General features: G+C 34.5%; 3 protein-coding genes across 10 annotated transcripts; 1 reads left to right on the forward strand and 2 right to left on the reverse strand.

The window, feature by feature from the left end:
• LOC107642728 lies at positions 1315-2461 on the forward strand. The gene has a single exon (XM_016346191.2). It carries the CDS (start codon positions 1429-1431, stop codon positions 2134-2136), a length of 708 nt encoding a protein of 235 aa, XP_016201677.1. The 5' UTR covers positions 1315-1428; the 3' UTR covers positions 2137-2461.
• LOC107642706 (oxysterol-binding protein-related protein 4B) lies at positions 2485-5908 on the reverse strand. 5 transcript variants are annotated; one of them, XM_021107036.1, is made up of 8 exons: positions 5769-5890; positions 4872-5044; positions 4396-4641; positions 3955-4051; positions 3531-3813; positions 3353-3455; positions 2754-3043; positions 2485-2696 (listed from the first exon to the last, which is right to left on the reverse strand). In XM_021107036.1, exons 2-7 carry the CDS (start codon positions 5034-5036, stop codon positions 2789-2791), a joined length of 1149 nt encoding a protein of 382 aa, XP_020962695.1. In that variant the 5' UTR covers positions 5037-5044; positions 5769-5890; the 3' UTR covers positions 2485-2696; positions 2754-2788. The 5 variants fall into 5 exon arrangements, with proteins under 5 accessions (XP_020962695.1, XP_016201651.1, XP_020962699.1 ...); XM_016346165.2 differs by having other exon boundaries at positions 2540-2705; positions 2763-3043; XM_021107040.1 differs by adding an exon at positions 5627-5700 and having other exon boundaries at positions 2580-3043; positions 4872-5030; positions 5769-5850.
• Positions 6758-11969, reverse strand: LOC107642738 (subtilisin-like protease SBT2.6). Of its 4 annotated transcripts, none has more exons than XM_016346210.2 (12): positions 11631-11969; positions 11397-11478; positions 11057-11265; positions 10567-10711; positions 10069-10463; positions 9708-9803; positions 9550-9622; positions 9079-9364; positions 8302-8627; positions 7922-8189; positions 7561-7842; positions 6758-7447 (listed from the first exon to the last, which is right to left on the reverse strand). In XM_016346210.2, exons 3-12 carry the CDS (start codon positions 11230-11232, stop codon positions 7041-7043), a joined length of 2454 nt encoding a protein of 817 aa, XP_016201696.1. In that variant the 5' UTR covers positions 11233-11265; positions 11397-11478; positions 11631-11969; the 3' UTR covers positions 6758-7040. The 4 variants fall into 4 exon arrangements, with proteins under 4 accessions (XP_016201696.1, XP_016201688.1, XP_020962716.1 ...); XM_016346202.2 differs by having other exon boundaries at positions 6969-7447; positions 11057-11303; positions 11631-11939; XM_021107057.1 differs by having other exon boundaries at positions 6969-7447; positions 11057-11303; positions 11551-11939.

Consider the following 12195-nt stretch of genomic DNA (forward strand, 5'->3'; position numbering starts at 1 on the left):
TTATTAAATATGTGATATTATAAATATTTAAATTAATGTCTGTTAACCATTTTTATAACTCAAATAACATAGATATTTACCTAAAAATTACGAATTCGAATCTTACTCTTATATTTGAAAAAAAAAAACCAATGCCTGTTAGTTGATTGTATTTGAACAAGTGCTAAACGCAATCTTGTTTATGAACGAATTGATTTACACCACCAATTTAAAAAAGAAAAAAAAGTACTATGTTGTTTTGAAACTTGAATATATAATCATTAAAATAACACTACTATTCAAACTTGACATACATTATCACATGTATAATAAAACAGAATTAATTAATGAAACAAGATAAGATGTCAACTTCACTAGTAAATTAAACAAGTAACCTAGAGATCATGTCGTTGCTTATTCTCCATTTCCCTTTTGGCAACAAGCTAAGCTTTCTTATTCTATTAATAAAATAATGCACAATAATAATAATCATATAAAGCCTAACAAAAATATTATTTATAGCATAGTCAAAAACGAACCACATGTTGACATGCAAGTTGCACAAAAAGAAAGGTAGCCTTTCGTGTCACTGATTGGTGCATGGAGGTAGATATACATACACTGACAAAGTCAGAAGAAAAAGCCATCCATTTCATTTTCCAAAAAGGAAAATTTTATCCACTTTATCTGTCCATTCAAAATATCAAATAATTAATAACACTAAACCTACTGTTTGTATATCTAAAAATAAGCCTCATATTTAAATTTTAATAGTATTTAAATGGTAAAAGAGTATAATATCAAGAATTCAAATCCAAAAATGAAATGCATACTAAAATCAGTAACTAATTTTATTATTGTACATTTAGTATTATTCATCCGAATTTTACCTTGAGTATAAAATTTGAATTTAATTTTGATGTACTGCAACACGTACAACCAATTATATAACGTTACATTAATAAAAATAATTACTTTTTATATTAACCGCATGAATGATTATTCAAAAAAATGGTTGTGATTGCACGACGATGTAGATGGTCAGTGCATCAAAATTTACAAAAATATTATATACATACTAATATATATTTTATGACAGAGATTCCCGTACATTTATTTTCATGTGAAGTTAGTAACTAAGAACGGTTAAATAATTTGATAGATTTAGTTAAATTGTAATCTAACGATTCTTAACTATCAACTTCACATGAAGACAACTGCACGTGAGTTTTCACCGTATTTTATTCGATAGTTAATATTTTTTATACACGTAACATGTTGATAAGTATATATTTTCAGTTTAAAAAGTCAACGGCCTCCATAGTTTTCTATCATATGTAAGCCGAATAGGCATCACTATAAAACTCAACACTCAATAGAACTTTTTTGTGAAATTAAAGAATCATCAATTCATCATATCAGTTTATCCGAGAGAAGAAAGGAAAAAAAATGGGGGCTTATTTTTCTTGTGGAGCAAGATCATCCTCAAATTTCAAGAGCATCCGTGTGGTTCATCTGAATGGACATGTTGAAGAATTTGATGAACCAATCTCAGCAGGACAAGTTATTTTTGGTGTAGGCAGCAGCACAAAGCAGTACTTTGTTTGCACAGCAATTCAGCTTCTATCTTCTTGTTCATCTTCAATGTCATTGAAGGAAGATGCACAACTTCAACCTGGTCAAATTTATTTCATGCTTCCATATTCAATTCTTCATGCTGATGTTTCCCCTGTTGACTTGGCTTCACTTGCTAAGAGGCTCAATGCAATTGCCAGAACAAGACCATGTTTGGATTATAGTAATAATAATAATAATAATAATCATAAGTCCATGAAAGATGGTTTTTTGTCTTGCCAAACACAGGTTTGGAATCCTATTATTACTTCTTCTCCTTCAAATAGTGTTGTTGGGGTGATGGGTGAAGAAAAAGGGAGTGTTTATAGGGTGATGCAGCAGCCATGGAAGCCTATCTTGGACACTATAAAGGAGAAATCATTTACAAAGAGAAGTGAATCAGATTTGCAAGAGAATGGTTCTCTGATATCATCTTTTACATGGAGAAGTGAATCTGATTTGCAAGAGAATGATTTGTTTCTGCAAGAGATTAATGGATCAAGACAACCAGATAGGAAGAGGTGCATAAAGTACATGTCATGATATATAATACTATAAATTTCCTTGTTCACTCTTTCTATATATTCCTTGTAATCATTTTGACATTTTTTAATACATTCATAAATCAATGTATTTGCTACCAATATATTGGTTAATGTCTTAGAGTCTTACAAATGTATTGATTTATGAATGTAATAAAACATTTCAAAACTAATATCAATATGGAATTGAAGGAGTAGTATGATGCTGCTGCTGTTATTGTTTATCCTGCTAGCTGCTTGATGAGTTCAATAATGTCTTGTTGAACATGATGAACTCAATGAGAAATTATGGTGTTTTAAATTATTATTCAATTTTTTTTATTTGATAAACATGCATAATATATACATATCAGGCAGAATTGTTCCATTTTGCAACAAAACAACTCGGTTAGTTGTTGATGAAATTTGACAATATCAAAGTTATATTCCATTTGTAGTTTGTAATTTTGCAGCTAACATATACTGCTAATTAACAAAGATGCCCCACTTTCATCTTTGTATATTTTAATAATTCATTTTTGGTGTTTGAGCAAAAACTAAAGACATCTTCAAATTTTGAGCTATCATATGGAATTTTGGCTAATTAAAGATATCACAGTATAATTTAAAAAAAAATGATATCATATGATAATACATATAATGAAGGAGAATAATTATTGTGCTATGATGGGAGCAGGAGGGACCAATTTATGAATTGGTGAACATTCCCAACCAGCTTCTTTACTGTAAGACACCACAAAGTTCTTAGGAGTCCAAGTGTACAATCCTTGTGTCTCTCTTTCTCTGGACATGTTCCTCTGTCTTTCTTCCACAGCTTGTTTTGCTTCCCTTGCTTTCTCCCACTCTTTGTTTAGAATTGCTTGGCTCAATTCACCCCAAACAACTCCTGATTCTGTTGGCCACACACTCTGATAGATCAACACAGCACAAACATCTCATGTCACATTCAAGACACCATGATATGTACACCTAAATCTCTAACACTGAGTTGTTTGGTGTTTCTGTGACAGACTATACATGCAGCTACCAGTCCAACTTCAAATGTATGCTGAATATTTAAAATAGAAGTTGCCTATTTTCATTTTAATTGTCTTGATATGTCAGCACGTGAGTTTGAAAATGTTCAAAGAGAAAGAAACATCATTTTCTGACTTGTGAGTACATTCATCATTAAAATAATAATATGCTAATATATCTTTAGAATAGAAGTTAATTACCTTAGCATCTTTGACAATAGGAGCTTGGAGCCCTGAAATGACTTCTTTTGCATTATATATCTCTCTCTCCTTCCCATTATTAGTATCCTTCACTTGTACAATACTGCATAGTACTGAAATTTAGCATAAGTACAGAAAAATCAAACCAAGTTTGTGACATTAAGAAAAAAAAATATACCTATCCCAATGACCATGAACTTCATACAAAACTTTTGTTGATGAAGAATCAAGGATTTGGCCTCTGATGTATCTACCATGTCCACCAAATAAACTTGATCTGTAAGATAACTTAGCCACTAGGCCATTCTCTAGGCACTTTATGTTAACATTGCCGACCCAATCAACACCAGGAACCGGAAGAATTCTAATGAAAAGATTAGGAGAATTCATTTCATATGTTTCACCATGGTTTAGGAGCTTCAGCTGCCTTTTACCAAGAACTTGAGCTTCAACTGATGTACCTGCATAGTTAGTTTGAGAACATTTCTGATTAATTAACTGCTACATTCAGATTATGAAATTTTACTCACTACATATTTCTGATAATGAGCTTCTGCAGATTTTAGATATGTTCCTAGAAAATTGAAAGGGAATAAGATTACCACGAAACCTTGGAACGGATTGCTGGCACCATATCATTTCAATGTTTTCCTTCTCATCTGTTGCATGGAGGGCTGATACAGGAGGGTTGTGTGAAACCTTAAAAGAGATGGAAATGTAAGAATCCTACCATATCTAAACTTCTCATTAATTAAAGATAAGCTCAGCAGATTATACATCGATCTTCTCTAAGATTTTCAGTAATAATACACACAACATTCCTTCATTTGTTAGACCTAATAGAGTGTAGCGTCATACAAGGTGGAGACTAGAGACTCACACAAGCAATTGTCTTAATGTAAAGTTAATAGTTGAAAATCGTCAGATGATTTGACATGCTTGACTAAATTACAATCTAACGATTTTCAACTGTCATACGATCTAAATCTCAGAAAAGTAGTGTGCAATATAGCCAAACTCGAGGAGAGATAAATGCAATGTACCTGCTCTAGTAGGACATGAAGATTTCCTTTTGAGACATGGTGAGTCTCTCCAAGAATAGGATTATAGGGTGCAATCCCAAAAGGAGAAGGGCGTGTGGTGGATATGCTCCATGCCACCACAGAGGTGAACCTCTCCAGAGGACTCTCCCCACTGTTGCATCTGCTCAGCATATCCAAACCTGTGCTATACACTGATTCACCATAGCACTGAAGTTGAGACTTTGGGATATTAAACATAGGTGGCAGCTGCATTATACACAAGCCAACATGTGACACAATTACACTTAAGTGTTGTTTACAGTGCCAAATGTAAGTTGCCAAAATCACCAAAAGAAACATGGCAAGCAGTGAAAATTGTAAGATGCAAGAGAAAGATAGAAATACTATCATCTTGAGACAGTGTTAGTTGTTAACAATTACAGAAACACAATATGCATTGTTTTTTAGTTAAAGTAAAAATGCATGAGAGAACTTGCCTGGAATTTTGTGAGATCTGATCCTAGCCTCACATTTTTAAGAAGGGTTAAGACATGTTTTAGGAGATTAGGGGCTCCATAAGCTGGGTCTGAAACTGATCCACTTCCTAATGAGAATGGCTTAGTCAGAACAACTTTTGTGTCCTTCTGTTCTGCAACCTGCATCCCCACCACTACAAATGTTACCTATTCATAGTTCTCAACAAATATGGATTCTGCAGTTTCACAAACTGCAGACATGTTACACTTGCTATACCATATTTATAATTAGATTATGTTAGATAACAAAAGTAAATTCCATGAAATCAAAGTTTGACCTTATAGAATTACTTACATTCTTCAACAATATTATTTAAACATGAAGTGAAAATGGTTAATTGGAGAATGGAGATTAAACTAAACAAGTTTTACATTGTAGGTGTGCCTTTCACTGAACTAACACATATATATTATATTATATTGCATTAATCATTAATTAAACAACTAAGCTTGCAGTTGCACGTGTCCATCGTGCACTACATTATATTTTTGTTTAATTAACAGTAATACTAAGTAATCATATTTTCTCTTAAATTCTAGATTTTAAATTATAAACGCTTCATCCTATACCCTAAATCATAAATTCTAAACTCTAAAGTTGACTAACTAAAAGTTGCTTTCTATGCTTTTTCTTTAACTAATTAATCATACATTGAAATACAAAGTTATACAACTCATCATCATTAGCAATAATCGAATTTCAAAAGGAAAACAACCTTGTTGATTAGCTGACTGCCGGAAAAGTGAAAACCGCCACTAATTCATTCACATAACTTATTCTGATCCAAATCTGATATACGTAAACATGTATGCATAAGTTAAGAGACATGGAAACTGAAAGAAAGGAAGAGGACATACCATCTCAAAATTATTGGAGAAGCTAAGGAGGAGAACAAGGAGAAGAAGCAGGTTTGTTCTGTTCTGTTCTGTCACCAAATTGAGACAGAAACTGAAGTGTGAGATTAAAGCTCCACTATTTTATATTATAGGAAGAGTTTTAAGTGTATCGAGAACATCGGTGTTTCAGTTGTTTTAATTGTTGATCTGAATTATAAAAAATATATATAATATATATTAATTGAAATCAACGGTTAAAATAATTAGAATACCGGTATTTCCGATACATTTAAAATTTTTCTTATACTATAAGTATAGCTTCTACCTGCCAATGAGTAATAGCTCAAATGGTATAGTCTCTCCATACTCAATTAAGAGGTTGCGGGTTCGAGTCTCATATCTTTGATTAAAAAAAAAAAAGTATAGCTTCTACCTACCTAAGCGTGGATTCATACTTTTAAATTCTTTTTAAGAGTTTAATTTTAATACACGCCAAGAATTTTACATAATAATTATATCATATTCATGAATTTTAACGAATTTTTAAGTAACAAAATTAAAAAATTAATTATTTAAATACGTAATTGATTGTACATAAAAAAAAAATTTATATTGATAGTACATTAAAATTAAATTCTATTTTTAATAGTATAAAAGGTAATTTGTCTTGATTAAAAAAAACAAGTGATTTGCTTTTTAATAGTATCTTTTCACGTGGATGGCTTTCACATTACAATTTCAATTCTCATCAAATAAATAGTGGATTTTTAAGCAGTTTTAGCTGGTTAACCTCAAAATTCTTCAGTAAAACAGTGAACACTTCATAACAGATTATTGGATGTTGATTGAGTGTTAAGCAAGATTATGTTCATTTTATTACAGACTTCTATAAATTACATGTGAACTACAAATTCCTAGTGCTGTTTTTGGCTTAGTTGCCATGGATTTCAACAACCATCACTTTAACTCACTATAAACTTTGGAAGAGGTTTTCATGTTAGGAATAGCCATTTATACCTCATTTGATACTTTATTATTCTGCAGCAAGTAAGAAACTATGGGGGAATCATCAAGAAGCATTGCAACAAATCACTAGACAATGATATATAAGCAAAACTTTATATGTGGAAGAAACTAGGAGCCACCCCCCTCACCCCTTCTTACCCTTTACATCTATTAAATATTACATGATATTATGTTATATGTAGAAGAATAAATATAGCACCACACCTTATTCCCCACAAGTTATAAAGAATATTACAAACATTGCTTTTCCTTGATGATGGAACCAAGCTATCGAGGGTATCCATTTGCCAGAACTGGGATCCTTACTTTGTGACCTCTGCTACCTTTCATTAGAACCTCTCCGAAACTATAGGTTCCGGTCACTCTTCGAACGGTGAGCGTCACGGAGAACTTGCGCGATGCGCCTGCTCTGACGGTCATTGCAGGAGGGTTGACATCAATGGCAACAGCCGGATCCATTCTGGCTGTGATCACGTAGGTTTCTTCCTCGGCAACATTCGTGACAGTTCGAGTGACGGTTTGAGTTCTCACAAGATGGGAAATTGTTATTGATGGGGTGTTTAAGTTTGATGGTTTGCCCATTGTTTTGTTACATGGTGTGTGAGTGTAGTTCCTTATCTCATGAACATCAATGCCTGGTGTTGTGCACAAAAAGCCTAGATAATCCTCATATCCTGCAAAATGAATATGAACAGCCAAATTGATGAAGCATTTAACATTGTTTTAGCTTTCCTCCTTGCTCTAAAAGCAAAAGAAATTAGTTAACTTACAGAAGAAGAAATCAAACCTGCATCAAAGATCAGCCCAGGGTCCAATGCAGCTCTTGGATCAACATGTCCACTTCCATAATCAAATGGAGTAGCTTTAACAAGCTTTGTAGTTCCTGTTTCAGAAGCTTGTTGAGCTAGAAGAGGATTCCCTGCTCTATCTAATGTCGATGTTGTCGTCATCAAGGCTGATTTAATGGCAGCAGGGCTCCAATGTGGATGCTTCTGCTTTATAAGAGCAGCAATGCCAGCTATATGCGGCGCAGACATACTAGTTCCGGATATCATGGCAAATCCCTCACCTGCTCAAACCACAAAAAGTGCTTAAAGAAATAAAATCATTTAAATTTAGTTTTTCTCTTGATTTTCATCCATACTTACCAACATAATTTGGCTCATCGGTACCATTTGGACTCCAAGCAGCCCAAATCAATGAACCGGGAGCTAATATATCTGGTTTGAGGAGATCTGCCTCTTGGAAGCTGAAGTCCTTTATATTCGGTCCTCGAGCCGAGAATAAAGCTACCTGTGGTGCAGATTTATGGAGGATAGGCATCAAACCATCTCCAATTTTACCTTTCCCTGTGAAACTCTTAACTCGTCCGGTCCAATCTCTTGGTGTAGAAATATTATAATAATCAACAAGTTCCTGAAAGTTGCAAATAGCAAATCACATTATCAATGAGGTATACTTGGTGATCAAAACAAAACCGAAATTGCTGATTAAAAAGTGGAACAAGGAGAACTAAATATAGGGGGACCTTTGAGTTTCTGACATCTACGATAACAATCCCAGGAAGGCCAACAGGAACTGGGTCAAATCTTGTTTCTGGGGAAACGTTTTCAACACAAAGAACAAATCCAACTGCACCAAGGGCCTTTGCTGTTTCTGAGACTTTCTTTATTGATGCTGAACCAGAAATGAAGTTGAAAGAGTATCCACAGAGAAGAATTTTGCCCTCTATCAGTCTCTTGTTTAGAAGTTCTGGTCTCTGGCAATCTGTGGGGCTGAACTTCATCACTGAAGAATCTAGCAGCACATCATTTGCAGCAACCAATGTGTACGATTCGTTTAAATGTGTAGCAGCTGCACAAGCCAATACAGGTGACAGATTGAGTAGTGATTAACTAGTGAGAGTATAAGGGAAACTAACTACCAACAAGAGAACTGTTTACAGCCATGTAATTATGCTTTGGGGTGTTAGCAGCTATAATATTGAAGTGGCCTAAACACTTGAGGGGGAACTAAAGAATTTACTTTGCAAGCAACATATAATTCATAGCTAAATCAGGAAATCCCTACTTGCTAACATTTCATAGCACTTTGTGCATGATTTTGCAAATTGTGAAAAATGTATATATTGATCATAAATCTCCAGAAGATATATATTATGGTAACTAGTTTGATACAACTTTGCCTGTAAAATCTACTTACAATGATAATGTATATACTATTTCTTTTGGTTTTGTATTCTTGTGTGGTACACAACAATACAAGTTAGTGTGATCAGATAAGCAGAGAAGCATAGAGAACTTACGTGATAACCCAATTCCAGCTAAGACTTTTCCATTTCCAAGGGTCAAATGGTTTTTGTATCTACGATCATCAATTGCAGCTGCTACAGAGGCTATCCATGGGCTATATGAAACCATTGTTTTAGGAAAAGGACCACCATTTCCAGCAGCCTGTGCAACAAATACACCAGCTTTCACAGCTCCAAGAAGTGTAGCATCAAAAGGGTTCAAAAATGTGGTTTTGGTGGCTGCTGGAGGACTGTTCGGTCCAACTGAAAGGCTGAGTATATCCACTCCATCGTATACAGCCTGTTGACTCTCCAAACTTTTTAATTAGGAATGCTGAGATAGAATAACACAAAAAGTACAAGATAATCCAATAATGAAAGCTTTTAATCTTATATTTATTTACAGCCTTTTAAAAGTGCTTATGTGATAGAGTTCTTAATAAATAATCCAGATTTCTTAATTAAAGGAGGAAAATACTTATATACCTGATCGATTGCAGCAACTACGTCTGCAATAAATCCTCCAAATAATCTGTAGAGTGCCTTGTACACAGCAATTCTGAACACAAACACACCAAGTCTCTAGTGAAACAGGAAGGAGTGTAGTTCCTGATTTTTAATCAGTTAGGGGCATTATTCCTCACCTGGCACGAGGAGCCATTCCACTTGCTCTACCAAATTCGTGGCCATGCATCCTCACAGGAATTCCATTATTTCCAGCAGCTATAGAGGCTGTATGACTGCCAGATTAAGATGCAAGGAAAACACAGGAATTGTTAAGAAAATGCTATCAAAGAATATATGGCTTTAAGCACAACTCCATGAATGTTAATACAACAAAACCATCAACTTCAAGAAGGACTACAGTAAGTTGATTTCATGATTTGCTCATAAGCTGGAAATGACACATTATGTTCTCTTTCAATGCATGCTGTAGGCATGGTAAGGTCGGAGGGATTCCAAGGAAACAAGTTAGTAATTTTAAAGAAGGTAGCAAGGCCTAACCTTCCATGTCCATCTCCATCTAGAGGAGATGCAAGATCCATCGAAGGGTTAAATGCCCCGGCAGCTATTGCAGCTTGAGCAAAATGTTGTGCTCCAACAATCTTCCCGTTACAGTAGTTTTTTTTAGTATCTGGATCAATTTCACATTTTCCTCTGTACTTTGGAACTGGCTCATATGGTTCTGTGTTATGAGTTGCAAAGCTTGGATGGTGAGGATAGATCCCTGAATCCACAAATCCAATCACAATGTCTTCTCCGGCCCGGTCAAAGCCACCTCCTGTTGGCCACACTCCAGTTGGAAGCCCAAGAAACTGCGGCGTATGTGTTGTGAGTCTCTTCACTTTCCAGTCCCTCTCAACAGATTTCACTCCAGGTGCATGTCTTAGAGTTTCTGCCTACTAATATCCAGGGAAAAAACAAGGAAATTAGAGTGAGGAAACAAATTTAAAATATCTTACTTTTGACTTACATTAGTAAAAAGATAAGACAAGACTTCACCTGTTCTGGGGAAATATGAACAGCAAACCCATTTATCAGATGCCGATAGCTATAGAGTTTCTTGTACGTCCCAGGTTCAAACAGCATCCCCAGAAGCATATCATGTTTTTTCTCAAGATGGTGAGCATATGAAGTAACCAATTCACTGGAAGAAGTTTATAATATTATTGGTTCATCACATACTAGAGGAGAAAATAGCATTGGAAACAAATTCATTAAAAACATAATTGATCTTGGTTCATAACAGAGTGCTAGGTGATTATTGTATTACTTTCCTTAAAGATAAGAGAGAGCATCAGCTGCAAATAAATTGTTCACGAGTTACATATAAATAATAATTATCTAAACTCTCCATATAATTTAGATTTGGAAGGTTAATTTCACCAAGGAGAATTCATCATATTAATTAGCCTCCTCAAAACATATTTACATGTCATTGGAAAAAACAAAAAGTGGAAAATTCATAGGAAATGTAATTGCAAGTACCTACCTATTGGTATCAATCTTCTCATCAGATTCAACAGCAGTAGCTTCAAAACCATCAATTCCACCTCCATAACTAATAACAGGTTCACCTTCAACAGTTACGATGTAAATCTCAGCTTTCACAGACACAAGAAGACCACATAGAACTGCAACCAGACACCCAAACTCCAACAACCTCATTGTGCCAACTCCAATACTTCACATCCACGAGATCTGTTTCACAATCCAAATAATGACACAGTTGAGTTAGACTGAAAAAACAAAGAAAGAAGGTTAGTTCCATATCTGAAGCTGAAAATAGAAACACCACATTTGAGTAAATCAGTTAAAGAAACAAACTTTACCAATGTGACACTGATCCGAGTAACAAGCTCCAGCTCACATCTACTCCAAACAAAAAGGAACAAAAAACAGAAGCACGTGAAGCTGAAAATAGACACAACCAAACAGTTAAGTAATGACGAAGGCGAAGCAAAGAATCAAAGCATAAGATCGTACCAAAAAAGCAGAAAAAGAGTGAAATCCAAAAAGTTTGATGATTAACACACACGCTAATTGCAACGAGTTGACTCACTCACATTGCAATAAAACACTGATCTTGAGAGATCTAACGGTGAAAGATGAGCATGAAGAAGAAAACAATGGCAGAGAGTGAGAGTGTTAACTTAGGGTTTGATTAAAGTATGAGTTTGGGAGTGAGTGAGTGAGTAAAGCAAGATCATAGAGCAGACAATGACCCGAACATGATGCTGATGCAGAGAAATATTAGATTAAATTAAAGTTAATTAATTAAATAATTATTCATTATTTATCATCATTATGGATATCATTTTGTTTGCGATGTTCGCATTTTATTAATTAATCAAATCATTGTTACTTTTTATTTTTACTCAAATGAATCAAAATTCGGAGGCTGTGGTTTTCGTTGCATCTCGGAGAATTAATATATGGCGATGGAAAGGTGACATTCGCGCGCAGGCTGTCGGAGACAGTTGAGGTGAAAAGACGCTAATGCCCCTCTTCCCCGGTTGGTGGAGTTAACGCGTGTCCGAAATCATAGGGCTGGAGAAAATCAATATTCCTTTATTATTAATTAATTAATATCAGGTTAAAACTTACTTTTTAATTTAAAGATACATAAAT

Source organism: Arachis ipaensis, chromosome B01, assembly GCF_000816755.2.
Source record: "Arachis ipaensis cultivar K30076 chromosome B01, Araip1.1, whole genome shotgun sequence".
Lineage (NCBI taxonomy): Eukaryota > Viridiplantae > Streptophyta > Magnoliopsida > Fabales > Fabaceae > Arachis > Arachis ipaensis.

Bases quoted from the DNA above. Each gene is read 5' to 3' on its own strand.
- LOC107642728 (XM_016346191.2), top strand. From the start codon at position 1,429: ATGGGGGCTTATTTTTCTTGTGGAGCAAGATCATCCTCAAATTTCAAG.
- LOC107642706 (XM_021107036.1), bottom strand. From the start codon at position 5,036: ATGCAGGTTGCAGAACAGAAGGACACAAAAGTTGTTCTGACTAAGCCA. The intron at 4,052-4,395 runs GTACATTGCATT...ATCTCTTTTAAG, and splicing joins TTCATGTCCTACTAGAGCAG to GTTTCACACAACCCTCCTGT. The intron at 3,044-3,352 runs GTAATTAACTTC...TTGATCTATCAG, and splicing joins CTATTGTCAAAGATGCTAAG to AGTGTGTGGCCAACAGAATC.
- LOC107642738 (XM_016346210.2), bottom strand. From the start codon at position 11,232: ATGAGGTTGTTGGAGTTTGGGTGTCTGGTTGCAGTTCTATGTGGTCTT. The intron at 8,190-8,301 runs GTCCCCCTATAT...TGCAACTTTCAG, and splicing joins TAGATGTCAGAAACTCAAAG to GAACTTGTTGATTATTATAA. The intron at 7,448-7,560 runs GTTTGATTTCTT...TTCATTTTGCAG, and splicing joins TGGGCTGATCTTTGATGCAG to GATATGAGGATTATCTAGGC.